Source organism: Streptopelia decaocto, assembly GCF_964273445.1.
Source record: "Streptopelia decaocto genome assembly, chromosome: 3".
NCBI lineage: Eukaryota > Metazoa > Chordata > Aves > Columbiformes > Columbidae > Streptopelia > Streptopelia decaocto.
This window is the reverse complement of record NC_138656.1, coordinates 120,735,722-120,762,084: the sequence shown is the minus strand read 5'-3', so window position 1 is coordinate 120,762,084 and position 26,363 is coordinate 120,735,722. Positions and strand designations below refer to the sequence as shown.

Sequence of the window (26,363 nt, the reverse complement as noted above, 5' to 3'; positions counted from 1 at the left end):
GCATGGGAATTTTGGGATGCCAGTGCTGGTGTTTGGGACTGAGATGTGTCGGTGATGCCCCAGTCTTGGCATGGGATTGGGGAGGCTTTGGTGGTGCCCCAGTCTTGTCAAGGGCTGGGAGGTTTTGGTGGTGCCGCAGTTCTGGTGTGGGGGTTTCGGTGATGCCCTGGTCCTGCCGTGGGGCTGGGGAGGTTTTGGTGATGCTGCAGGTCCCAGATGTGGGTCATTGTGTGGGTCTGGCAGAGGTTTGGGCAGGTGGCAGGTCCTGGTGTGGGTGTGCGGGTCCCGGGGGCACGGTGAGCGGCTGAGCCAGCAGGGCCGTGCCGGGGACACCCTTCTCCAGCGCCCCTGCGCCGCGGCTGAGCCCGGCTCCCGGTGCCACCAGGTGCTTCTGCGTGGAGTGCGTGGACCTGCTGGTGGGGCCGGGGGCGGCGCAGGCGGCCATCAAGGAGGATCCCTGGAACTGCTACATGTGCGGCCACAAGGGCGTCTACGGGCTCCTGCGCCGGCGGGAGGACTGGCCCTCGCGCCTCCAGATGTTCTTCGCCAACAACCACGACCAGGAGTTCGTGAGTGTCCCTGCGGCGGGACCCCCATGTGGCCCCTCCCCACAGCCCCGTGTCCCATGTCACAGAGTCCCAGAGTGCCAGGGTTGAAGGGCCCTGGAAAGCTCATCCAGTGCAATCCCCCCATGGAGCAGGAACACCCAGCTGAGGTTCCACAGGAAGGTGTCCAGGGGGTTGGAATGTCTGCACAGAAGGAGACTCCACAACCTCCCTGGGCAGCCTGGGCCAGGCTCTGCCGCCCTCACCCCAAACAAGTTTCTTCTCCTCTTCCAGTGGAACCTCCTGTGTTCCAGTTTGCACCCATTGCCCCTTGTCCTGTCCCTGGTTGTCACCAGAAGAGCCTGGCTCCATCCCCCTTTCTATCTTGATCCCCATGAACGAGTCCCCCCTCAGTCTCCTCTTGTCCAGCTCCAGAGCCCCAGCTCCCTCAGCCTTTCCCTCCCCACAGCCCTGTGTCCCCCTTGACATAGCCCCATGTCCCCCGTCCCTGCTGCCCCACGTCCCCCCTGCCCCGTGTCCCCTCCTGCCTGACTCCGCTGTGGCCGCAGGACCCACCGAAGGTGTACCCACCGGTGCCGGCCGAGAAGAGGAAGCCGATCCGGGTGCTCTCGCTCTTTGACGGCATCGCCACAGGTGGGTGGGGGTCCCCAGCCCCGCAGCCCCCACAGGGACCCTCATTGGGGCGTTTGGGAGCAGCGTGGGGTGAGCAGCCCGCCCACACCCCACAACCGCGCAGCCTCGGGGCAGAGGGTCCCACACCCATCGGGTGTCAGGGCAGGCTGAGCAGCCCCCACGTCTCCGCAGGCCTGGGGGGCCACGCTAGTGGGGGCCAGGGAGGGGGATGGCGTGGGGCTGGTGGCGATGTGGGGGGGCCCGTCGTCACCCAGCGCCGCTCCCCGCAGGCCTGCTGGTGCTGAAGGACCTGGGCATCCAGGTGGACCGGTACATCGCCTCCGAGGTGTGCGAGGACTCCATCACCGTCGGCATGGTGAGGCACCAGGGCAAGATCATGTACGTCGGGGACGTCCGAAATGTCACCCAGAAACACGTACGTGCTGCCGGCCGGGCCCCCCTACGCCTCCCCCCTCCCCACAGCGTCCCCGTGCTCAGTCCTGCGTCCCCAGGATGGGGCTGGTCCCTTGTCCTTGTCCTGCATCTCCCCACGCGCTGCCTTTGCCAGCACAGCCTGGCCATCCCGCCGGGGGCTCGGCTGCCGTCCACCCCCCTGTACGCACCCAGTGTCCCCAACAGCAGGCGCGCTGTCCCCAGGCAGGCGGCAGCATCCGGCACTGGTGCCCGGCTCACCGGCTCTGTCCCTCTTGCAGATACAGGAGTGGGGCCCCTTCGACCTGGTGATTGGGGGCAGCCCCTGCAACGACCTCTCCATCGTCAACCCGGCCAGGAAGGGGCTCTATGGTAAGTGTCTCCCCGCGGGGCTGGTGCTGGCCCCCACCACCGGTCCCCGCTGCCGCCACCGGCCCCGCGCCGCCAACACCGGCCCCTCTCGCTCTCTCCTGCGCAGAGGGCACCGGGCGTCTCTTCTTCGAGTTCTACCGCCTGCTGCACGAAGCCCGGCCCAAGGAGGGCGACGACCGACCCTTCTTCTGGCTCTTTGAGAACGTGGTGGCCATGGGGGTGAGCGACAAGAGGGACATCTCGCGCTTCCTGGAGGTGAGTGCGGGGGGCTCGCTGCCCCCCGGCCACGGGGACCCCGCGGGTCCTGTCCCCATGCAGGGCTGCCCGGCCCCGCTGACCAGCCTCTCTCCCTTCTCGCAGTCCAACCCCGTCATGATCGATGCCAAAGAGGTGTCTGCGGCGCACAGGGCCCGGTACTTCTGGGGGAACCTTCCCGGGATGAACAGGTTGGTGAGAATCCCACAGAATCACACAGTTCCAGGCTCTGCCACCCTCACCCCCAACAAGCTGCTTCTCCTCTTTCAGTGGAACCTCCTGTGTTCCAGTTTGCACCCATTGCCCCTTGTCCTGTCACTGGTTGTCACCAGAAGAGCCTGGCTCCATCCTCCTGACACTCCCCCTTTCCATATTGATCCCCAGGAATGAGTCCCCCCTCAGTGTCCTCTTGTCCAGCTCCAGAGCCCCAGCTCCCTCAGCCTTTCCTCCCACGGGAGATGCTCCACTCCCTGCAGCATCTTGGTGGCTGCGCTGGACTCTCTCCAGCAGTTCCCTGTCCTGCTGGAACTGAGGGGCCACAACTGGACACAAGATTCCAGGTGTGGTCTCCCCAGGGCAGAGCAGAGGGGCAGGAGAACCTCTCTGACCTACTGACCACCCCCTTCTAACCCCTCCCAGGATGGGGTGGTGGGGACGGTGCTGCCGGGGGCTCTAGACTGAGCCGGACTCCAGGGTCCTCCCCATGTCCTCTGCCCCAGGCATTACTGGGTGAGAGCGGGGGGTCACAAGTGGCTCTGGGTGACAGCACACCCCAAAAACACGAGTGGTGACCCCTACAGAGGGGGCTGATCCTGTTCTGGCTCCCTTGTGCTGGGGGTGTCGTGGAGCTGCGCTCCCTCGTGGGGACAATGGTGGCACGTGGCCACACGCAGGTTCCAATGGGGATCAGCCGCTCCTGCCCCAGCCCCTCAGAACAGCCTTGGCCACCCATTGCCCCCCAAACCCCATCTGGAGAGCTGCCCTGTGCCCGGGTGGGTGGGGACGTGGGACCACCACCCCATGCCGACCCTGTGTGTGTCCCACAGGCCACTCGCGTCCACAGTCAACGACAAGCTGGAGCTGCAGGAGTGCCTGGAGCACGGCCGGATAGCCAAGGTCAGCCCTGGCGCGCGGACGGGGGCGGCGGGGGGGACACGGGGTCCCACACCCCATGGGCTGCAAGGGACTGCTCTCGGGAGGGTGCAGAGGGGACACGGTGGCACTGGCATCCCGGGATGGGGGTCCCGCCTGTCCCGGCACCCGTGGGGCTCCGTTCCCCCGGCGTGACGAGCCGTTGCCTCTTGCAGTTCAGCAAAGTGCGAACTATCACCACCCGCTCCAACTCCATCAAGCAGGGCAAGGACCAGCACTTCCCCGTCTTCATGAACGAGAAGGAGGACATCCTGTGGTGCACGGAGATGGAGAGGTACCGGGGGCTCGCCGCGCGCCGGGGGGGCCCGCAGCGCCGCGTCCCCCGCGCCGCCACCCCTGACCCGCTGCCCGTCCCCTCCCCGTGTCCCCGCAGGGTCTTCGGCTTCCCGGTGCATTACACGGACGTGTCCAACATGAGCCGCCTGGCCCGGCAGAGACTGCTCGGCAGATCCTGGAGCGTGCCGGTGATCCGCCACCTCTTCGCTCCCCTGAAGGAATACTTCGCCTGCGTTTAAGAGAGACGGGACAGGAACTGGTGACACGGAGCGAGTCAGAAACAAAACCATCCACGCCAAGAGAAGTGACAACACGGAATGAGAGAAGAGTCAGCACCCAGAAGAGACACGGGATTTCGCGGCCCAACGGGAACCCGGCACACGTCTCCCCGAGCGAAAGGGTTCGGTGTCCTCTCCTGAATTCCCAATGTTCAGCTTTTAGCCTGTTTAAAAACAAAAACAACAAAAAAAAACCACCAACGAAAACAACAACGACAACAACAAAAAAGAAAGAAAGAAAGAAAAAAAAAAAGAAAAAAGCAAAACAAACAACCAAAACCTTTATTTTGGGGGGTAACCTTTTAATTTTCCGCTCTTTTCTGGCTGGGTTTTTCTGTTGGTTTGGTTTCTGCTTCTCGGAGCAGCGGGCGAGCCGAGCCGAGCCGCCAGCTCCGCTCTCGGAGGAGGGAAGGGAACCAGCAGCGGCAAAGCCCAGCCGGGACGGCCGCGGCCAAGGGGAACCCGAGGGAACCCGCTCGCTCCGGCGCCCGGCCCGGTGCACCCAGCAACTGAGCCTCGCTCTGCTCCACCAGCACCGGCACTGGTGACCTGGAGCCAACCCGACTGGCAGGGAAGCCGAGAACACACACACCACAACACACACCTTTTCTACAGTATTTTGGGTGCCTACCACACGGGAAACCTTGAAGAAAGCAAATTCTAGAAGCCGCTGTTACCTCTTGTTTACAGTTTATATATATATGATAGATATGAGATATAGATATATATATATATAAAAGGTACTGTTACTACTGTACAACCTGACTTCATAATGGTGCTTTTAAACAGCGGGGTGAGTCAGACATCAGCTTCCACGTTGCCTTACGTGCCGGGCCTTTCCGAGCGCGCGGGGCCGGGCGGCGGCCGGGCGGAAGCGTCTCCATCCCGAGTCATGCAATAACCTTTTTCTGTCCTAAAAGGAAGCGCCTCCCTCGGCGGCGCCGCCCTGCCCGCGCCGCCGCCCGCCCGCGCCGCGCACAAGCGTACTGGTGCTCTTCTGCGTACGCGGCGTCCCCGGCCGGGCCGGTGCTGGTCGTGTCCCCCCCGACCCGGCGGCGGGTGCTCCTGCCGGGGCGGCGCGGGGCGCGGGTGCTGTGAATCGGGCTCTTGCCAAAAGCCGTGGCGGTGCCGCGGGACGGAGCGGTGCCGGAGCGCGGCTGGGCGCTGCTGGCGTGGGACGGGGACGGCTGCGGGTCCCCAGGCCCTGGTGCTACATCGGCGGGAGGGCGATGCCCGGTGAGCCCGGGTGGGACCGCGGTGCCGCCCGTGGTGTTGTCTCGTGTGCCGGGGGCTCGTGGCATCGCTCCTGTGCCTGAGCGTGGGTTTGGAGCGATGTGTGTCCTGTCGGTGCCCTGTGCTGGGGGTGGCCCCAAACCCCCTTGCTGGGTGCTGGGTGCCCGTGAGGAGCGCGGTGGAGGCCGGGGTGCCGCGGAGGCAGCGGTGTTGGTGTTGGTGCTGAGGGCCGGCAGCCACGGCCACAGGGGCCGGGAGCCGCGATGGCATTGGTGGTGCGGAGGGAGCCGTGGTGCGTGCAGGCAGGTGCTGGCGTTGCTGTGGATGGTGCTACTTGTCCGGCAGCCATGGTGCCACCGGAGGCCGGTGGGTCTGGCTCGGCGCGGCGCGTTGCGCGGTGCCGGAGCGGCTCCGGTGGGGCCAGGGACTGGTGCTACGGCGCAGGGGGCCGGGCGGATCCTGCCCCCTCGCCGTCTCTTCTCTAACTGTGAAAGGTGCCGGGGCTGCGGGGCCGCCGGCCGCTCGGTGCGGGGTGCTGGCTATTTGGCAGCGAGCCGTGCGGCGGCCCCGCGGTGCTGAGAGGTGCTGGGACTGATGGCGGCGAGGGGGAGCGGGGGGCGGCCCCAGGGCCCCCCACCTCCCCACCGCGCCTGGTGCTACCGGGGGCCCCTCTGTCGGTGTGTGCGGTGCGGGGAGCCGGGCTGTGCGGTGGCGGCACCGCGGGGCCCGGCTCTGCCGCGGTCAGGCAGGCGAGGCGGAACACGGTGCTGGGCCGTGCCCCTGGGCTCCGGTTTGTCCCGGGGCCAGATGCTGCGCTGCCCCACGGCACCGGGGTGAGTCTGGCACAGGGCGGCTGTGGCAGCGCCAGGTGTGGGCCTGGCACAGCTCTGCCGCGCTGTCGGCAGGTCCTGCGTGGCCACAGCACCGGCTGTAAGTAGTTAAGCGGTCCTGCAGTGACGGGTGCGGGTCCTGCAGTGATGGATGCAGGTCCTGCAGTGCCGGTGCGGGTCCTGCAGTGCCGGTGCGGGTCCGGCCCAGCCCCGCGGCACCGGCTGTGTGTTCTGCAGGGCCCTGCGGCGCGGTCTGCGGGTCCTGCATGGCTCACAGTGCCAGGTGCAGGCACCGCGTGGCCCCTGTTAGCAGGGCCTGCAGCATTGCATGCAAGTCCTGCATGGCCCTACAGCCCGATCTGCAGGTCCTGCATGGCCCTGCAGCTCCAGCTGCAAGTGCTGCCTGTGCAAGTCCGGCGCAGCCCGGCAGCGCTGGCTGCGTGGTGCTGCAGCACCAGGGGCGAGTCTTGCGTGGCTCTGTGGTGCTGGGTGCTGGTCCTGCATGGTATAGATGCCACATGGCCCTGCAGCGCTGGGTGCTAGTGCTGCACAATCCTGCAGCACCGTTTGCAAGCGCTGCATGGCCCTGCAGTGCCAGGTGCAAGTGATGCGCAGCCCTGCAGCACTGGGTGCAAATCCTGAGTGGCCCTGCAGGGGCGTTTGCAGGTCCTGAGCAGCCCTGCAGCAGCAGTTGCAGATCCCGCATGGACCTGCAGCGGCGTTTGCAGGTCGCTAATGGCGCTGCGGCGCTGGGTGCAAATCCTGCGCGGTCCTGCAGCGGCGTTTGCAGGTCCTGAGCAGCCCTGCAGCGGCGTTTGCAGGTCCCGCGTGGCCCTGCAAAGCCAGGTGCAAACGCTCCGCGGTCCCGCGGCGCTGGGTGCTGGTGCTGCGCGGTCCCGCAGCACCGTTTGCAAGCGCCGCGCACCGCGGCAGCGACCCTGGCGCAGCCCCGGCTGCGGGTCCCGCACGGCCCCGCAGCACCGGCTGCACCCCCTGCCCGGCGCGGTCCCGCCGCGGCGTCTGCAGGTCCCGCTCGGCCCCGCCGCACCGTGCCGGCCCGGCACAGCCCCGCAGCGCTTCCCTGGGCCCCTCTCGGCCCCGCGGCACTTTTGGCAAGCCGGGCGCCGCACGGTGCGACGTCGGCACGTCCTTGGCGGCTCCTGCACCCGCGGTCGGGACGGCCGGAGCGGCGCCGGAGCCGGTGCCGGCGCGACGCTGGTTCCTGTCCCGGCACAACTGGAAGGCGCCGGGCTCGGCTCGGCGGTGCCGGGGCCGCGTTGGCAGCTCCGCGGCGGCCGCCGGCGCCGGTGGGGACCGTGGGGAAAGAGTTCAGTTTTTAACGTACCCGACTCACATCTTTTCTTAAACCAGACGAGTTTTGTTGCACAGCCCTACACGAAACGGTAAAGCCGAAACAAACCCAGCCTGAATTCCTTAGATCCGCCGAGGGAGTGGGTGACAAACACGGTGCTAAAACATTTTATTAAAAATATATATTGTTAAATTAAGTCTGCTGTCTGGACAATGACTGTTTGTTTTGTTTTCTTGTAGTGGAGTTTCAAAGAGCACTATTATTTTACTCTTATATATTATTATTAAAAAAAAAAAAGGAAAAAAAAAAACATAAAAAAACCACAAAAAAGGCATTTTAACTTTGTACTTGAAAACTAAACGAGAGATTTCATGTGTTTTAGCCTAGACATTGAAGTAGCTGACGCTTAACTATTTGTGGGGAATCATGTACTCATCCCGAGGAATAAGCGCGTAGAGTTCGGTCCCTCCCCTCCTTGATTTGGCTCAGCCCGCGCCCCCCACATCCCGGCAGCGCCGGCCCCGCCGCCCGGCCCCGCGCCCCCGGCTGCCCCCCAAACCTCCCTCTTGATTTTCTACTTTTCTCTCGGTTCGTTCCTTTCGTTTTTCTGTTGGTTTGTTTTTTTAGGGTCGCTTCTCTATTTATTGCCGCTGAATACTGTGCATTTCACCGTATGGTTCTGGCCCGCGGGCTTGCCCGGCACTCTGTCGTATCTGTGTAAGTATTGCTCGTGACATAGCTGTTCTGAACTAATTAAAGGTCAATGCGTGCAGCAGATGTAGAAAGTCTGTCCGTTCCGCTTCCATCCCATCCTCCTTTTTATTTTTCTTTGGTGCCCAGAAGAATATAATACAGACGAGCTCCTTTCTAATGTACTTGTGCTGGAGAACACTTGAATAAATGTACTGTTTTTGTGCAAAAAAAAAAGGAAAAAAGAAAAAAAAAGAGGAAAAAAAGCTGCCGTGGTTCTGTGCTCTGTGGCCGCTCCACCCGGGCTGGGGGACGCGGGGACCCGGTGGGTGCCGGGGGCCTGGTGATGGGGGGTTCCCAGCAGTGTGAGGGGTCCCGGTGATGATGGGGTGCCAAGGGGTGGTGGGGTCTGGTGGGCAGAGGGGTCCCAACGCAGGTGCTGGAGTCTCAATGGGGTCCCAGCAAGCAGTGGGGCTCTGGCAGGGGGAGGGATGCTGGCGATGCTGGGGTCTCAGTGGGGTCCCAGTGGGGTCTCAATGGGGTCCCAGCCGGCGGTGGGGCTCTGGCAGGGGGAGGGATGCTGGCAATGCTGGGGTCTCAATGGGGTCCCAGTGGACACTGGGGTCCCAGTGGGGTCTCAATGGGGTCCCAGCAAGCAGTGGGGCTCTGGCAGGGGGAGGGATGCTGGTGATGCTGGGGTCCCAGTGGGGTCCCAGTGGACACTGGGGTCTCAATGGGGTCCCACTGGGGTCTCAATGGGGTCCCAGCAAGCGGTGGGGGTCTGGCAGGGGGAGGGATGCTGGCGATGCTGGGGTCTCAATGGGGTCCCACTGGGGTCTCAATGGGGTCCCAGTGGACACTGGGGTCCCAGTGGGGTCTCAATGGGGTCCCAGCCGGCGGTGGGGCTCTGGCAGGGGGAGGGATGCTGGCGATGCTGGTGATGCTGGGGTCCCAGTGGGGTCCCAGTGGACACTGGGGTCCCAGTCCCAGCTGTGGGGTGGCTGCTGGCTGAGCTCAGTTCCCAGTTTGGGGCACGGGGGCTTTGCTCGTGCAGCCAGTACTGGGGTGTGGGGGTGCAGAGCCCCCAACAAAGTGGGACCCCACGGTTCTGCCCCATTTCTTCCCCCCCCCAAATGCCCTGTGCAGCTCCTGCCTCAGTTTCCCCTCCAGCCAGGCAGCACTGGGTGAGGGCTGAGACTCCTGGAGCCCCCCAGTCCCTATGCCAGACCCCGGGCTGATGGGGTCTGGATGTGACCCAGGGGACCCCTCGTGGGATGGAGCCCAGGAGAGGGGCTGGGGGGGTGAGGGTGCCTGGGGTGGGCAGGGACAGGTGACAACTGCCTGGAGATGGGGCTGGAGAAGGAAAACTGCCTGAAATGGAGGAGAACCAAACTGGGGCTCTTCTGAGACACCCCAATCCCCCCGGGGCTGCACCCAGGGGCTGCCAAGGTCCTGGTGAGACCCCAACAGGTGAGACCCCCCTGCAGTGCTGGTCCAGCTCTGGGGACAGCACAGGACACACACGGAGCTGCTGGAGAGGGGCCAGAGCAGCCCCAGCAATGACCCGAGGCTGGAACAGCTCTGCTGGGGACAGGTGAGAGAGCTGGGGGGTTCAGCTGGAGGAGAGAAGCTCCGGGGACACCTGAGTGCACCTTTCAGTGCTTAAAAGGGGCTGAGAAGAAAGATGGGGACAGACTTTTGAGCAGGGCCTGTTGTGATAGGACAAGCGTGATGGTTTTGAACTAAAGGAGGGAGATTCAGGCCGGACATGATGCAGAAATTGTTTGTGCTGAGGGTGGTGAGAGCCTGGCCCAGGTTGGCCAGAGAGGTGGTGGCTGAACCATCCCTGGAGACATCCCAGGCCAGGCTGGACGGGGCTCTGAGCACCCTGAGCTGGGCGCTGGGGCTGGTTCAGCTGGAGGAGGAAAGGGTGAGGGGAGCCAGGGTGTCCCTGAGGGTGGGACAGCACAGCTGGGGTGGGGATGGGATGGGATGGGGATGGGATGGGGTGGGGATGGGATGGGGAAGGGATGGGGATGGGGATGGGGATGGGATGGGAATGGGAATGGGGATGGGGATGGGATGGGATGGGATGGGATGGGAATGGGAATGGGGAAGGGATGGGGATGGGATGAGGATGGGATGGGGAAGGGATGGGGATGGGATGGGGAAGGGATGGGGATGGGATGGGGAAGGGATGGGGATGGGATGGGGATGGGGAAGGGATGCTATGGGATGGGATGGGATGCAATGGGGATGGGATGGGGATGGAGCAGCAGCACCCCTAACCCCGCCCCACATCCCCACCCCATGCATCGCTGGACACCAAGTGCCATGTTCTGCACGGGGGGTGCCTGGTGCCACCAGCCCCAGGCTGTGTGCAGGGGATGGGACGGGCTGGGGGGACAGTGCCACCGTGTTCTCCAGTGTCCCATCCCCACCGGCTGGGAGCCTGGGCGGCTGAGACGGGCTGCGTCGGGGCTGTGGGGTGTAACCGGGGTTGCGGAATGGTCTGGGACACTACTGGGCATTACTGGGTGTTACTGGGCGCTACTGGGTGTTATGGGGTGCTGCTGGGCTGAGTGGGGCGCTATTGGTTGTACTGACCACTGGGTGTTACTGGGCACTGCTGGGCTGTACTGGCCTCTGGGTGTTACTGGGCTGTACTGGGCGCTGGGTGTTTCTGGGTGTTACTGGGCACTGCTGGGCAGTGCTGAGTGTTACTGGGCTGTACTGGGCTCTAGGTGTTACTGGGTGTTACTGGGCTGTACTGGGCGCTGGGTGTTACTGGGTGTTACTGGGCACTGCTGGGCAGTGCTGGGTGTTAGTGGGCTGTACTGGGTGTTACTGGGCTGTACTGGGTGTTACTGGGTGCTGCTGAGAGGCCCTTATGAGGATGCCATGGGTGGCCATGGGGGAGCGATGTGCTGTGGGGGTGCCATGGGGGGTGTCATGGGATGGTAACCCGGGGAAAACGGGGCTGTTGAGGGGGGCCATGGAGGGGGAGTCCATAGTGGGGCCCGAGGGGGCTTGGGGGCCCCATGGGGAGGTGCTGGGGGGCCCATGGGGGGGCCCATGCGGGGGTCACGAGGGGGTCACAGGGGTCGGGGTTACTCGGGGCCGCCCCCGCTCGCCTTTGTGCCGGGTCCGGTCACCATGGCAACCACTCGGGCAGGTGGCGCCGCTGGGCGGGGCCCTGGGCGCCGGCCCCGCCCCTCCGCCTGTCAGTCAGGCCGCGCGCAGCCCACCCTGCTGGGGGCCTGGCACCGCCCCCGTCGGGGAGAGCGGGCGGAGATTGGCGGAGGCCGCGGTCAGGCCCCGCCCCCGCCGCGCAGGTTTGGGTGAGAGGCGATCGCGGACGGGAGCGCGGCGGGCGCAGCCGGAGCGGGAGCGCAGCGGGAGGTACCGGCGGGGACGGGCTGGGCTGGGCTGGGCTGGGCTGGGCTGTTATCGCACGGTCCCGCACCGGCGGGTCTTGGTTTGTCGCGGCTGTATCGCGACGGGCGAGACGATTGCGACAGGTGCGTGTATCGCGGCAGGCGAGGGTGTCCTGGCAGGCGGGGGGAGCTCTGCCCCATACACACGCACAGACGGGGCGCATCGCGGGGCAGGGAGGGTGCGTGTGACCCCCGCCCACGTACGGCCAGTCACCTGTCGCGACAGGGCGGTTGTGTCGCGGCAGCGCGAGGGGCTCTCTTCGGCGGGGTGTGGCGACGGGTCCACCCCGCGCGAGCGGGCCCGGTGCCCCCGTCGGCGCCGTGTCGGGACCGGGCGCGGAGCAGCAGGTGCGCGGAGGAGCGGCCACCCCGGGGCGGCCGGTGCGCGGGGGGGGCGGGCGGGGGTCCCGGCGGGCCCGGCTCATTGTTCCGCGGGGGCTCCCGGGCGGCCCCGCCCCGGCTCGGAGCATCCTTTGTGCTGGGCGGCACCGGGGCTTTGTCTGCAGGGCCGCCCCGGGGCTGGCGGGGCCTGGACCCAGCCGCGCCCCCCCGAGCCGGGCACCGGGGCCCCGCCGCCCCCCCGCTCCGGGCCGCCCCTGGCCACGCCGCCCCCGCACCTTGCCCGGGGCTGCGCCCTGCCCAGCACCCCGCGCCGGGCCGGGCAGCCCGGGGACCCCCCCAACAGCTCCGGTCTCTGCCCGGGGACCCCCCGCAGCCCCCCGACCGCGAGGGCTGGCAGGGCCCCGGTTCGGTGCCGCAGTGCTGGCCGTGCTGCACCCGCCACCCATCCTGGGTTCAGTGCCTGGGGCGCAAGGAGGACCCTGCGACTAGGCGGGGGGTCCCACCGGGCAGCCGGCACCCCGTGCTGCGGCAGCGTGTCCCGCGCTCGCTCGGGTGTGGCTGTGCCGTGGTGCGCGGTGTGCCGTGGAGCGTGCTGTGCCAAGGTGCCCGCGGGGACGAGGACCGGCTGTTCACGCACCCGCAGCATTCTGGGCTCAGGATGGGCATCCAGCTCTGCTGGAGCATCCCTGGCCTTCAGCCGTGGATCATGGTCCCTCCATCGCCGTGGGGCAGCCCGGGTGTCCCTTGTCCTCTGAGGGTGGTGGCTCGGTCACCCCAGCACCGGTGGTCATCCCGGCTTGGGGGACGGTGGGTGGGACCCCGGCAGCGGGGCTGGGCAGCCCAGGCCCCTCATGCAGCACCGGAGCGGGTCAGTGGCTCCTGGCCTAGCTGTGTCTGTAATGGAGCCGGGGAAGGGCAGGGCTGGGGGGACATGGTGGTCGTGGACCCCAGGAGACATCTCCAGGTGATGCCCAGGTGGGAGGTGATGCCCACCCAGCTGCCACTGCCGGCTGGGGACAGGTGGTGGTCGTGGTTTGGTGTCACCGGTAGGGCTGGTCCTGCCTGGGAGGGGATGGTGACGGAGCCCAGCCGCTGACAAAGGAGGGTCTCTGCCATGGCGCAGGGGTGCTGGCGGGGGGGTGCGGGTCGGGGGGCGTGCTGGGTTCTCACCGGTGCAGACAAAAGCGGGGGGCGGCAGAGGGGCTGCGGCAGGCCGGGCGCGGGAGCAGCCCTTGGCCTCGCCTCGCCGCACAATGCAGCTCTGTGTGCGGCCGTGCCGCAGCCCCACCGGCCCCGCACAAAGGCTGGGCCCGGCGGCTGCCCCAGCCCCAACAGGTGCCCCCCAGCAGCCCCCACAAGGCAGGGGTCTCTTTGTCCTGCCGGGGTCACAGCTGTCCCTGTGCTCCCGCCCCACCAGCCCCTGCGGCTCAGGGCCAGCGAGCAGCCGGTGGGCGCTGGGGGGGCCGCAAGCCCCCCGAGATGGCCGCGCTGCTTTGTATGCCGGGAAGCGCCGCTGCAGCCCCTCACCTCCCAGGCTGCCAGTAGCGCCCAAGGATGGCCGGGCTGGGGGCTTGTGGAACAGGGGTGCTGGCTGTGGTGGTGGGATCAGGTGCGGGGTCCCCAAGGATGCTCGTGGCCCCCCCAGTGCTGACGCTGTGTCTCTGCCCTGCCTGGAGAACCTGTTGTCTTGCAGAAACCTCCTGCCTTCCATCTCAGCAAGCAGCCGCTGGTGCCGGCTGTGCCACGGCGCCGCAGCGGCTCGCCAGGGCACGGGGAAGAGCCCGGGTGTTCCCAGGAGCGGCTGTGCCGTGCTGGCGCTGCAGCGCAGGCTGGGGAACAGAGGGGCAGAGCCCTCGGGGGTGCTTGATGTGAGCTGGGAGGGACTGGCGGGCCATGGTGGCAGCCTGAGCTGGGCGCGGGGACCAGCACGGTGAATGGAGTGGCGGCTGCCAGTGCAGGAGGCGGGGGCAGCGATGCCCACTCCTGGGGGCACAATGCTGGGGGTGGCTGGGGCCCCGAGGAGGGGACAGGAGGGTACAGTGCGGTAGGGCGGTGGCGGTGTGATGGCAGAGTGGTGGCAGCGGCGTGGGCGGCTCCGCGGTGGCCAAGGCCGCGGGCAGCGTGTGGAGCTGCCAGCCCTTGTCTGTGCATTGTGTGCAGCCCACGCGGGGCTCGCCCTCACCTGTGTCCCTGAGCGCTGCTCAGTCCCCTCAGCCCGCGCCTTGCCTGCCCACCACGCTCTGTGCCCATGACAGCCTCCCTCTCCCCACCAGACCCGCGGGGCCGGGGCTGCGGGGCCGCTGAGCCCACTTGCCCGCCTGTGCCGAGCTCTGGGATCCAGCTGCCCGCCGGGCTGTGTCCGGCACTGCGGTCCTGCCTGCACAGCCCCGAGGGGCCGGGCTGAGTGGGACCCCACCATGGGTCAAGTCCCATCCCCACCTGTGCAGCACCGGGCACGGTGGAGGGACAGCGGGAGGGGGGACGGTCACCCCCTCCCCAAGCTGCTGTGGGGAGCGGCCAGGCCAGGCTGGGATGTGGCTGTGCCGGGGGGCCCTGCCCGCGCCACACGGCGGGGGGGTGATGCGGCACCGCTGGCAGCCGGCACGGGCTGCCTCCCCGTGCGCTGCCGTGCTCCAGATCCGTCCGTCACGGCAACCCGCTTTCATCTCGGGGTGTCGCACACCACCTCCCTGCCGCACCCCCTTTCCTGCGCTGCGCAAGCACCGTCCTGCCCGGCACAGCCCTGCCTGGGTGCCGGGGCTGGGGGGCAGTGGGCACCACCACATCTCCCGTGGTCCCTCACCCGCCACGGCCGGTCGCTGTCCCGACTCCTCGCCCCATCCCGGCTGCTGGGACGTGGGGGCTCGGCAGGTCTGGGGGCTGCCCCCGTGTCCCGGCAGCGCAGCCGTGGGGCTGGGTGCCCCAGCGCAGCCCGGGCACGGGACAGCGGCTTCCTCGGGCGCAGGGTTGGGCAGACCAGAGGTGCCGGTGCCCAGCACGCCGCGGCAGCCTGGCACGCCGCATGAGGAGCTGCTGCTGGCAGGAAGGTCGCTGCCATCCCACCGCGACCCCTCTGGGATCTCCTTTCCTCGGCCGTCATTCGGCAGCCGGCGCAGCTGTGCATGGCACTGGCATCCCTGGCAGGGCGGGGGCCGCCTTCCCCAGGAGCGTGTCCCGCGGCGGGGGCTGCCGGCGGGACCCCTGGCAGGTGCTTGCCGTGTTCCTGTGCCGGGGGGAGAGCAGGGGCCGAGGTGCAGGCTGGCACCGCGGCAGGACTGGCACTGCCAGCGCGGAGCCCCGGGACAGGAGCCGGGAGGCGCTCCCGTGCCCCGCGGCGCCGTGGTGGCCCCGCGGTGGGCACGGCCGCTCCCCGGCCCGGGCAGCTGCTCGTGGCTGCGGTGCCGGGGATGCTCAGCTGCTGGCCAGGCCCAGCTCAGCTGCCGCGGCTCCCGCCAGGTCCGGGGAAGCCATTTGCTGCCGAGCTGGCGTTTTGCTGGGTGGCTGAGAATCGCTGGCATGTGCTGGGGACGGTCCCTTTGGAGCGGTGCCCTGGCCCCAGCACCCACACGAGCCGCGGCAGGTCCCGGCGGGTCCCAGCCCCCGCTCGGGGAGACACGCTCCCGGGGCGCCGGCACGTGCCGGCCATGCTCAGACGGGTCGATCGCGTTTGACCTTCATCTACCAAATGAATTATAGATCGTGTCTGGGGGCGCCCATGGCTGCCGGGGGGCGAAGGCGGCGCAGGTGCAGCGTGGGGGGCTCCGGCAGAGCTGGCACCGCGTGGGGCCGTGGGGCAGAGGCCGGCGGTCTGTCCCGAATAGGAGCGCTCGCACCCCAGGGAGAAGCCCGGGCTGTGTCCCCTTGGCACATGCGGCACCAGCAGCCGGGGCTCGGCCCCCTCCCTCGCCCGGTGTCCCTGCCCACGGCGAGGTGGGCAGCACGTGGGGCTGGGCTGGGGGGCCAGCGGTCCCGCTCCGTGGCCAGCCGCGGGTGCCGGGGCCGCGGGTGCCGGGGCCGCGGGTGCCGGGGCCGCGGGTGCTGGGGCCGCAGGCGGGCAGTGCTGTGCGGGGCACAGCTCGTGTCACCGGAGCAGGGGCTCGGCAGGGCAGCCCCCCCCGCGGATTTCCCGGGATAATCCAGTGTTGACACGGCGCAGGGCGGGGACGGGCATGGCGGGTGCGTAGCCGCGGCGCTGCCCACGCCGGGTCCCCAGGCTCAGACGTGGCGGTGGCCACGGTGGCCCAGGGTGGGCGATGGGGGTGAAGCCCCCGCGGCCCCGGGGGGCTGTGTGGGACGGGGGCTGCCTGTGGCCGCGCCGGCGCTGACGCCTGCCCTCGCAGCACCATGCTGGCCAACGCGGCCACCATGCGGATCCTCATCAAGGGGGGGAAGGTGGTGAACGATGACTGCACGCTGGAGGCCGACGTCTACATCGAGAACGGCATCATCCAGCAAGTGGGCCGCGAGCTCATGATCCCCGGCGGGGCCAAGGTCATCGACGCCACCGGCAAGCTCGTCATCCCCGGCGGCATCGACACCAGCACCCACTTCCACCAGACCTTCATGAACGCCACCTGCGTGGATGACTTCTACCACGGCACCAAGGTACCGCCCGGCACGGCCGCCTCGGCACTCCCGGCTCTGCCTGCGCCCCCAGCCCTGGCGGGTGGGTTTGCTCCCAGCTCCCGGCCCCTGGGGTGCCGGCGAGTGCCGCGTGGAGCATCCGCGGCCGAGGGGGACGCCGGCCAGGCAGGAGCGCTTGGTGGCTGCGGCTGCTCGGTGTGGGCAGGCTGCACCGGCTCCACGGCAGCCTGGCATTGCTGTCCCCATGTCCCCATCCATCCGGTCCCCTCGCTGTGCGCCGCGGCACCCTGTGCCGGCACAGAGCCCCCCAGCTCCCTGCGTGCCGCTGGCTGTGCCCGCTGTGAGCTGATGCAGTGAGGCACAGATGCCACTTTCCGGCGATGAGCCCCCGGCTGCCGGGAGCCCGGCTTTCCACCCAGCCGCGCTCACTGCCAGCCCCGGGAGGGGGAGCAGGGGGTGGGTGCGGCCCCCCACCCGCAGCAAAGGTGCCGTCCCGTGCAGGGACCCCTGGGTGCCCGCAGACCCTGCCGTCCAGCTCCAGCCAGGGTGCTGCCAGCAGCGAGGCTGCCGTGGGATGCTCCGCGGTGCCAGCCCGGCGCAGGGCTCCCCCTGTGCCGCAGGGTCCTGCCGCGGGCCGGCGGTGCCGTGCACCGGGTGCCGCTGCCTGGGCGTGTTGAGGGGCCGGTGCAAGCTTGTCGCGGGCAGTGCCGGGGCCGGCTGTCTCCATCTTGCTGCACAGAGCAGCCATTGTGCTGGTGCTGGCCATGCCTGGCCCCGGGGAGCCCACGAGCAGGGGCTCGGCTCTGCCGCGGCGGCTGCGGCAAAGGGCTCAGGGGCCGGGGCAGCCCCGTGCCGCGGCACAGCGAGCAGCCTGGCAATGTGCCGCAAGGCAGGGGGACGGTGCAGTGGCTGCAGGTGCCCCGTGCCATGCCTGCATCCCATCCCTGTCCCACCGGGCTGTGTGGCAGCACCACGCCGGCACCATCAGCCTGCGCCAGCCTGCAAGGACCAATTGGTAAAGGAGCTTTGGGGATTAGCCGGGCCGGGTGAGCTGGGGACACCGCCGGCTGCGCTGGCGCCTGCGCTGCTGCCCACGCGTGCCACAGTGGGGGGGGCTCTCCCGGCGGCCCCCGTGCTGCTTGGGCTGGGCACCCCCATCCCGGATGGGGCCCCACACTGGGGGTGCAGCTGGGGGGTGTGTGGTGCCCAGGCAGGGTGTCCCCCTGGCACCCCAAACCCAGCGGTTGGTGCAGGGGGGCAGGATAGGGCTCTCCAGATGTGTGCCCAGATGTGCTGCTGCAGCCAGGCAGGCGCGGGCAGGGCCAGGGCGCTGCAGGGGGCGGGTGTACCCCAGGGTGATGTGGGGGGGTCCCTGCCTGCAACAGGGCCCAGCCCGGGCCCCCGCCTGCCTGCAGGCAATGCCGCGCCCCGAGTGGCAGGTTTGCTGCCATCCCACGGCACAGGCAGCACCGCAGAACCCGGGGCCGTTCCCAGCCAGGCAAATCCCGCTGTCCCCAACGCCACTGTCCCCATCACCCGCAGGCAGCTCTGGTGGGAGGGACGACGATGATCATCGGCCACGTCCTGCCCGACAAGGAGACCTCGCTGCTGGACGCCTACGAGAAGTGCCGCAGCCTGGCCGACCCCAAGGTCTGCTGCGACTACGCCCTGCACATGGGCATCACTTGGTGGGCGCCCAAGGTGAGTCTGGCACGGCGCGGCTCTGGCACGGCGCGGCTCTGGCACGGCGCGGCTCTGGCACGGCGCGGCTCCAACCCCAGCACCGCGAGTGCCCGGGAGCAGCTGCTGCGGCCGGGGATAATTCCCGTCCCGCTGATCCCATTAGCTGCTTGTTGGGATGGGCTGAGCCCCCCGGCTGCCTTTTGAGCTGCCCTGATCCCGGCTCAGCAGGCGGGGGGTCCCGGCAGGGCTGAGCTCCTCGCCGGGGTGGAGAAGGTGCTGCTGGGCACGGTGGTCCCAGTGTGGGGGGACACAGTGCTCCAGCACAGCCCCTGTGGCCATGGGCGCTGCCCCCTGCTCGGTGCCCAGACCCCGTCCCACAGCACGCTCAGCCCCTGCGATTGCCACCAAAGCTGCCGCAGCAGGATCTGGCCCCGCTCGAGCTGCGCAGCTCCCGGCTGTGCTGCAGGAGACCCCAGCCCTGAGCACCCCCTGGCCCGGCAGAGCCCCCCAGGCAGAGCAGGGGATGAAGCAGGTGCCCCGGGGTGCAGCCCAGCACCAGATCATGGCACGGCATGGCGAGCAAAATCCTCCCACCCCCCCCTTGCCAGCATCTGTCCCTCCCCAGGTCACCCCGGGGCATGTGCGCAAATCCTGCATCTCACACCCCCAAGGCTGAAGTGTTGGTCCCTGCCCCATGGCAGGGGGCACCTCACCCCACGCCTGCCCGGTGGGGCGGGGAGCACGTCCCCTGGCTGCCTGCGCACCCCAAAACCACCGTGTCCCCCCACCACGCTGACCCCCCCTGTCCTGGTGCAGGTGAAGGCGGAGATGGAGACGCTGGTGCGGGAGAAGGGGGTGAACTCCTTTCAGATGTTCATGACCTACAAGGACCTGTACATGCTGCGGGACAGCGAGCTCTACCAGGTCTTCAGGGCCTGCCGCGACATCGGGGCCATCGCCCGCGTCCACGCCGAGAACGGCGAGCTGGTGGCCGAGGTGAGCGCTGGGGACGGTGGGTGCCTGCGGGCAGAGCGATGGGGCAGACCCCCGTGTTGTCCCCATCCTGACCCCCCCCGTTCCCCAGGGAGCGAAGGAGGCGCTGGACCTGGGCATCACGGGGCCGGAGGGCATCGAGATCAGCCGGCCTGAAGAGGTAGGTGACTGTAGGTGTCCCCGAGGCGCCACACAGGCAGTGGCCCAGGATGTGGCTGGGATGCTGCAGGGCATCCTCTTGGCTGGCACCACTTGTGCGCCCGTCCCTGCACCCGTCCCTGCACCCGTCCCTGCACCCCTCCCTGCACCCATCCCTGCACCCATCCCTGCACCCCTCTGTGCCATCCGTGCACCCATCCCTGCGCCCGTCTGTGCCATCCGTGCACCCATCCGTGCACCCATCCGTGCACCCATCCGTGTACACCCATCTGTGCCATCCGTGCACCCATCCGTGCACCCATCTGTGCCATCCCTGCACCCATCCCTGCACCCGTCTGTGCCATCCTTGCACCCATCCCTGCACCCGTCTGTGCCATCCTTGCACCCATCCCTGCACCCATCTGTGCCATCTGTGCACCCATCCGTGCTATCCTTGCACCCATCCGTGCACTCGTCTGTGCCATCCCTGCACCCATCCCTGTACCCATCCCTGCACCCATCTGTGCCATCCTTGCACCCATCCCTGCACCCATCTGTGCTATCCTTGCACCCATCCGTGCACTCGTCTGTGCCATCCCTGCACCCCTCCCTGCACCCCTCCCTGCACCCCTCCCTGCACCCCTCCCTGCACCCATCTGTGCCATCCCTGCACCCATCTGTGCCATCCGTGCACCCATCCCTGCACCCATCTACGTACCATCCTGTACCATCCTGCACCATGTTCCTGTGCGACCTCCCCTGGGCGTTCCTGCTCCAGCAGGGGGATTGGACTGGATGATCTTCTGAGGTCCCTTCCAATCCCAAACATGATACTGTGATCCACACAACCATTTGCACACCCGTCCCTGCACCACTGGGTGCACCAACACCCCTGTCCGTGCACCCGTCCCCACACCCATTGGTGTCACCGTGCCCGAGCCGCGGTGCCATGCTGTGCCACACGTCTCACTGCCCTTCTCTCTGCAGCTGGAGGCTGAGGCCACGCACCGTGTCATCACCATCGCCAACAGGGTGAGTGCTCCCCAGTTTCTCCATCTGGGGGTGGGCGCCCCGGTTCCATGGGGGGTCCCCGCGCCCCCCTTGGGGGCGCGGGGACCCCCCATGGAGCCGGGGCGCCACAGGGGTGGTGTCACTGACCCCCCTCTCCGCAGACCCACTGCCCCGTCTACCTGGTGAACGTCTCCAGCATGTCCGCGGGGGACGTCATCGCCGCTGCCAAGATGCAAGGTAGGGGGTTCGGATGGGCACCCTGCGAGCGGCCCCATCCAAGGGCAGGATGTGACCCCCCCAGGCTGGACATGGGCCCATGGGACATGCGTGGACACGCAGGGACATGGGCAGGTGCACCCACGGAGGAGTGCGCAGGCGTGAGCCCGTGTGGGGTCACAGACACGGGGTGTGGACAGGGACACAGGCACACACCGACACGCGTGGGCACATGGCACCTGTGTGGACACGGACACAGCCACGGGACACACGTTGGGTGAATGTGGGCGCTGGGAAAGGCTGAGGGAGCTGGGGCTCTGGAGCTGGACGAGAGGAGACTGAGGGGGGACTCATTGCTGGGGATCAAGATGGAAAGGGGGAGTGTCAGGAGGATGGAGCCAGGCTCTTCTGGTGACAACCAGGGACAGGACAAGGGGCAATGGGTGCAAACTGGAACACAGGAGGCTCCACTGAAAGAGGAGAAGCAACTTGTTGGGGTGAGGGTGGCAGAGCCTGGCCCAGGCTGCCCAGGGGGTTGTGGAGTCTCCTTCTCTGCAGACATTCCAACCCCCTGGACACCTTCCTGTGGAACCTCAGCTGGGTGTTCCTGCTCCATGGGGGGATTGCACTGGATGAGCTTTCCAGGGCCCTTCAACCCTGACACTCTGTGTGTGGAGGACACAGGCTTGCAGGGGCAGGGACAAGGGCACATGCAGGGACGTGTCACATGCAGAGGTGTGGACGTGCATGACACGGGGCTGCGGACACGTGGGCTCTTGCATGGGCAGGGACACAGGCAGGAACAGCCACGCGAGCACAGAGCAGGTGTGTGGGTGCGCAGTTGTGCCCTTGGACACAGGCGCACACGTGGCTCCGCTTGCACAGACACGTCACACAGGTGGGAGCACACGCGTGGACACGGCGTCAGGCCCAGACACGGGCACGCTCTGCCTGCACAGACACGGCCGCGGGCAGAGCTCACACGCACCCCTTGCACGCACCCCTTGCACGCCTGCCCCACCGCCCCCAGCCCCACGCCTGTTCCTCCGCCCCGGCAGGGAAGGTGGTGTACGCGGAGACGACCACGGCGCACGCCACGCTCACCGGGCTGCACTACTACCACCAGGACTGGTTCCACGCCGCCGCCTACGTCACCGTGCCGCCGCTGCGCCTGGACACCAACACCTCCGCCTACCTCATGAGCCTGCTCGCCAAGTGAGGCTCCCCGGGGGCCGTGCCGCCCCGCACCCCTCCCCGCTGCCACCCGTGCCGTGTCCCAGGGCACGGCGCTCACTGGGCACCCCTGGTGTCCACCACATCTGGGCATCCTGCTCCCGGGTGCCGTGCACTCCGGCTGCCCCACCACCTCAGCACCCCGCTCCCCAGGCGCCCCGCTCCCCAGGCGCCCCGCTCCCCGCTGCTGCGTCCTGCAGACACCCCATCCTTGCAGCACTCCGCTCCTCAGGCTCGCCCCTGAGCACCCCGTGTCCCTGGCACCATGCATTTGGGGTGCTGGGTGCTTCCCAGACATGGTCTGGGACCTCATGGTCTGGCTTTGTGGGTGCTGCATCTCCCAAGCACTCACTGAGCACCCAGGCTGCTGGGTGCTGAGCTGCCCGGGTATGCCACTGCATGGGCGCCCCATTCCTTGGGCACCCTGTTCCCCCCACTGCATGGACACCCCATTCCTTGGGCACCCTGTTCCTCCCACTGCATGGACACCCCATTCCTTGGGCACCCTGTTCCTCCCACTGCATGGACACCCCATTCCTTGGGCACCCTGTTCCTCCCACTGCATGGACACCCCATTCCTTGGGCACCCTGTTCCTCCCACTGCATGGACACCCCATTCCTTGGGCACCCTGTTCCTCCCACTGCATGGACACCCCATTCCTTGGGCACCCTGTTCCTCCCACTGCATGGACACCCCATTCCTTGGGCACCCTGTTCCTCCCACTGCATGGGCACCCCATTCCTTGGGCACCCTGTTCCCCCCACTGCATGGGCGCCCCATTCCTTGGGCACCCTGTTCCTCCCACTGCATGGACACCCCATTCCTTGGGCACCCTGTTCCCTGTTCCCCCCACTGCATGGGTACCCCATTCCCTGGGAACCCCCTCCCTGGGCGCTGAGCTCCCCGAGCACCGCGCTCCCCGCCGGCGGTGCCGTCAGCAGCATCGCCCCGTCCTCCCGCAGCGACACGCTGAACATCGTGGCCTCCGACCACCGGCCCTTCAGCACCAAGCAGAAGGCCATGGGCAAGGAGGACTTCACCAAGATCCCCCACGGCGTGAGCGGGGTGCAGGACCGCATGAACATCATCTGGGAGCGAGGCGTGGTACGCGGCCCCGCGCCCCTGCCCCAGGCACCCCGGCTGGGCTGCGCTGGGGGTGCGATGGGGCTGCGATGGAGCTGCCCCCTGGCTCGCAGGGACTCAGTGGGCAGCACTGGGGCACAATGGGGCCTGGCACATCCTCACCCCACACTCCGGCACAGGTTGGGGGCAAGATGGATGAGAACCGCTTCGTGGCCGTGACCAGCTCCAACGCCGCCAAGATCCACAACCTGTACCCCCGCAAGGGCCGGATCATCCCCGGGGCCGACGCCGACGTCGTGGTCTGGGACCCCGAGGCCACCAAGTAGGTGCAGCTCACGGGGGGTGCCGGGGAGGGGGCTCCCCGTGCCACTGGACGCCCTCTCACCGCCCCGTCCCCCCACCCAGGACCATCTCAGCCAGCACCCAGGTGCAGGGGGGGGACATCAACCTGTATGAGAACATGCGGTGCCACGGGGTGCCCCTGGTCACCATCAGCCGCGGGCGAGTGGTCTATGAGAACGGCGTCTTCATGTGCGCCGAGGGCACCGGCAAGTTCTGCCCGCTCCGCTCCTTCCCGGACTCCGTCTACAAGAAGCTGGTGCAGCGGGAGAAGGTAGGAGGGTCCGCGGCGTGGGGCAGGGCTGTGCCGCGGCGTGGGGCAGGGCTGTGCCGCGGCGTGGGGCAGGGCTGTGCCGTGCCTGGCTCCTGGCTGCCGGGGGGGGTGAGGGAGGTGGCGGCCGTGGTGGTCCTGGTGGCGTGGGTCGGTGCTGCCGGTGCCAGGAGGATGGGTCTGTGCCACACCGCGCTGTGCCGGCCTGGTGCCACGCTGTGCCGCGGTCGGTGTCACCCTGGCGCGTGGCGTGGCGGGAGCACAGCGTGCCTTGCTCTGGGGACAGGGGCCTGGCAGTGGCAGTGCCTGCCGGGGCGAGTGGGGACATCGGCGCCGCGGGCCGTGGGGTCCCTGTGGGAGGGGGTGCGGTGGAGGAGCCCCCTCAGCCGCTGCCCTTGCCCGCGTGCTGGCGGTGCAGAGGCTCTGGGGACGGTCACCCCCCGCGTTGCCGGGGCTGGCAGTTGTCCCGACACATGCGCGAGGTGTGTGCTGAGCGTCGGGGCTCCCTGAGCCCCGCTGTCCTGGGCCCTCTGCCCTTTGCGGGGTCAGGGTGTCCCCTCTGCAGCCCCGGAGTTGGTCCCTCGGTGACCCACGCTCACCGGGGCTCAGGCGCCCACGGCTGGGCTGTCCCGGGGCACGCGTCCCATGGGGTGGGGGGCAGGTCTTGCCTGCACTCGCTGGCGCTGCAGAAGCCTCTCTGCTCTCCCCGTCCCTCCTGGTGACCCGCCCCACAGCGCCGGCCCTGCGCCCCATCTCTGACCCACTGCGGGCAGGGGGTGCGGCCACCACCCCGCCATCCCCCTCCATCCTCGCGGGTCCTCGGGGCTGTCCCGGCGTCACACCCGGGAGCGCTGGCAGACCCCAGCACCCGGGACCCCCCGTGCCCCTCGCCTTTCGCCAGTCTCTGCCTGGATGTGGGAGACGTGTTGGGGGGCTCAAGGCGGTGCTGATGTGGTGAGGGAAGGGGACGGCTGGGGGGTCTCGGCAAAGTCCTGGGGAGCCGGGAGCCGATGTCCAGTGCCGGGCTGGAGCCATGTGTGGCCGGGGCAGCGCCGAGGGGCGCGGGGCAGGGTCCTGTGTGGGGCAATGTCCTGCGTGGGGCATCGCCTGCCTGCATGGGTGGCGCTGGGCACTCGCTGCTGCCTCGCTGTGATGGGGCCGGTTTGGCATCGCCGCGGGGATTGTGGGGCTGCGCCGCCGGGTCACCCGCCTCCCCCAGCCCCCGCCCTGGCACTGCCCTGTGCCGCCACCTCCAGCATCCCGCTCCTTGCCTCTTTTCCCCAGTTGCAGCCCCCTCCCCAGCCACAGCATCCCCCGCCCCTTCCTCCCCCCCGCCCCCGGCTGATTGCACCCCGCTGTAAGGCAGTTGCGCCCCTAACCCCACTCACACCGTGGGGCACCCCTGTGCTTCCCTCCATGCCCCCCCCGCCCCGCTGATGCTCTCTCTGCTTTTTCTTTCCCTCCCGGCAGAGTTTGAAGCTGCGGGGTGTGGATCGCACCCCGTACCTGGGGGACGTGGCCGTGGTTGTGCATGCCGGGAAAAAAGAGACGGGGACGCCCCTGGCCGATACGCCCACCCGCCCTGCCACGCGACACGGGGGCATGAGGGACCTCCACGAGTCCAGCTTCAGCCTGTCCGGTAAGAGCGGGGGTCCCGGCAGCTCCCCCGGGGCTCACCGGCAGCCCCACACCCGGTGGCTCTCTGGCATCAGCCGGGCGCTTGCCACCCTGAGGTGCCACCCCCTTCTCCCGGACAGGGGGCTGCACCGCCCCGGTGGTCCCACAGCAGCGTAGGGCACAACCCCCTCCCCAGACCCGCGGCCCCTCCATCCCTCGCCTGTCCCTCCGTGCACCGTCGGTGGCACGGCTGCGCCTGCGCGGGAGCCGGGTCAGGACCCAGCTGGTGCGCGCCGTGTTTGGCCCTTTGTCCCCAGCAGCGGGACTGGAGGGCTGGAAGCATCTCAGTGGCTCCGGCTGGCATGTGCCATCCCATCCTGCAGCCGCCACGGCGCTGCCCTGCGCCGGGCAGGACCGAGCACGTCCTGCTCCCCCGGCTGCGGCACGCTGCTGTTTGGTGCTGGCTGTGCCGGGCTGGCAGCCACGGGCTGGGGCCGCTGTGACCCCCTGGATAGGACGCCGGGGCCTGGGGGGTTGCGAGCGTCGGTGCCAGCGTGGCCAGTGCTGCCGGAGGCGCCGGCGCTCCGGTGCTCACCGCTGTGTGCGGCACAGCCGGGGCCGTGGGGGAGCGCGGGGACACAGGGTGTGAACTATGGGGTGTCCTGTGCAGGGACAGCAGTTGGACTCGATGGTGCTGTGGGTGCCTTCCAGCTCAGGACATCCTGCGATTCTGTGACATGGGGCACCCACTGACCTGCGGTGCCCGGTGGCAGGGCTGGGGGTGCCAGGGGGACACAGAGGACTGTCCCCACAGTGCTGACAGCAGGACTGGGGGTGCTGGGGGACACAGAGCACCCACTGTCCCCACAGTGCTGATGGCAGGGCTGGGGGTGCCGGGGGGACATGGAGGACCTGCTGTCCCTGTGGTGCCGGTGGCAGGGCTGGGGGTGCCAGGGGGACATGGAGGACCTGCTGTCCCTGTGGTGCCGGTGGCAGGGCTGGGGGTGCCAGGGGGACACAGAGCACTGTCCCCACAGTGCTGACGGCAGGACTGGGGGTGCCGGGGGACATGGGTGACCTGCTGTCCCTGTGGTGCTGGTGGCAGGGCTGGGGGTGCCAGGGGGACACAGAGCACCCACTGTCCCCACAGTGCTGACAGCAGGACTGGGGGTGCCGGGGGACATGGGTGACCTGCTGTCCCTGTGGTGCTGGTGGCAGGGCCGGGGGTACGGGGGTGCCTGTCGGGCTCTTGCCCCAGCACCAGTGGCCCTGACTCCTGTCCGTCCGTCTGTCCGGCAGGTTCTCAGATCGATGACCACGTTCCAAAGCGAGCTTCGGCCCGGATTCTCGCTCCCCCCGGAGGCCGGTCGAGTGGCATTTGGTAGAGCTGGGGACCTGTCTCCCAAC

The 26,363-nt window shown here is 68.3% G+C and overlaps 2 protein-coding genes across 2 annotated transcripts in view; both read left to right on the top strand.

Annotated features, from left to right (window-relative positions):
- Nucleotides 1-4,601, top strand: part of DNMT3A (DNA methyltransferase 3 alpha) — a 45,618-nt gene extending 41,017 nt beyond the window's left edge. The window contains exons 15-23 of the mRNA XM_082047687.1: nucleotides 386-569; nucleotides 1,115-1,199; nucleotides 1,469-1,614; nucleotides 1,892-1,982; nucleotides 2,089-2,237; nucleotides 2,343-2,428; nucleotides 3,284-3,353; nucleotides 3,545-3,663; nucleotides 3,763-4,601. Of these exons, the coding sequence (XP_081903813.1) occupies nucleotides 386-569; nucleotides 1,115-1,199; nucleotides 1,469-1,614; nucleotides 1,892-1,982; nucleotides 2,089-2,237; nucleotides 2,343-2,428; nucleotides 3,284-3,353; nucleotides 3,545-3,663; nucleotides 3,763-3,904 (1,072 nt within the window). The 3' untranslated portion in view covers nucleotides 3,905-4,601. The remainder of the gene's footprint in view (nucleotides 1-385; nucleotides 570-1,114; nucleotides 1,200-1,468; nucleotides 1,615-1,891; nucleotides 1,983-2,088; nucleotides 2,238-2,342; nucleotides 2,429-3,283; nucleotides 3,354-3,544; nucleotides 3,664-3,762) is intronic.
- An 11,530-nt stretch (nucleotides 4,602-16,131) lies between these two features.
- On the top strand, nucleotides 16,132-26,341 carry DPYSL5 (dihydropyrimidinase like 5; the record flags this gene model as incomplete). The annotated part of the gene is made up of 12 exons (XM_082048102.1): nucleotides 16,132-16,392; nucleotides 17,914-18,072; nucleotides 18,871-19,050; nucleotides 19,139-19,207; nucleotides 20,173-20,217; nucleotides 20,358-20,433; nucleotides 21,471-21,627; nucleotides 22,609-22,750; nucleotides 22,909-23,051; nucleotides 23,135-23,342; nucleotides 24,810-24,978; nucleotides 26,256-26,341. 12 exons carry the CDS (start codon nucleotides 16,132-16,134, stop codon nucleotides 26,339-26,341), a joined length of 1,695 nt encoding a protein of 564 aa, XP_081904228.1.
- Nucleotides 26,342-26,363: the final 22 nt, after the last annotated feature.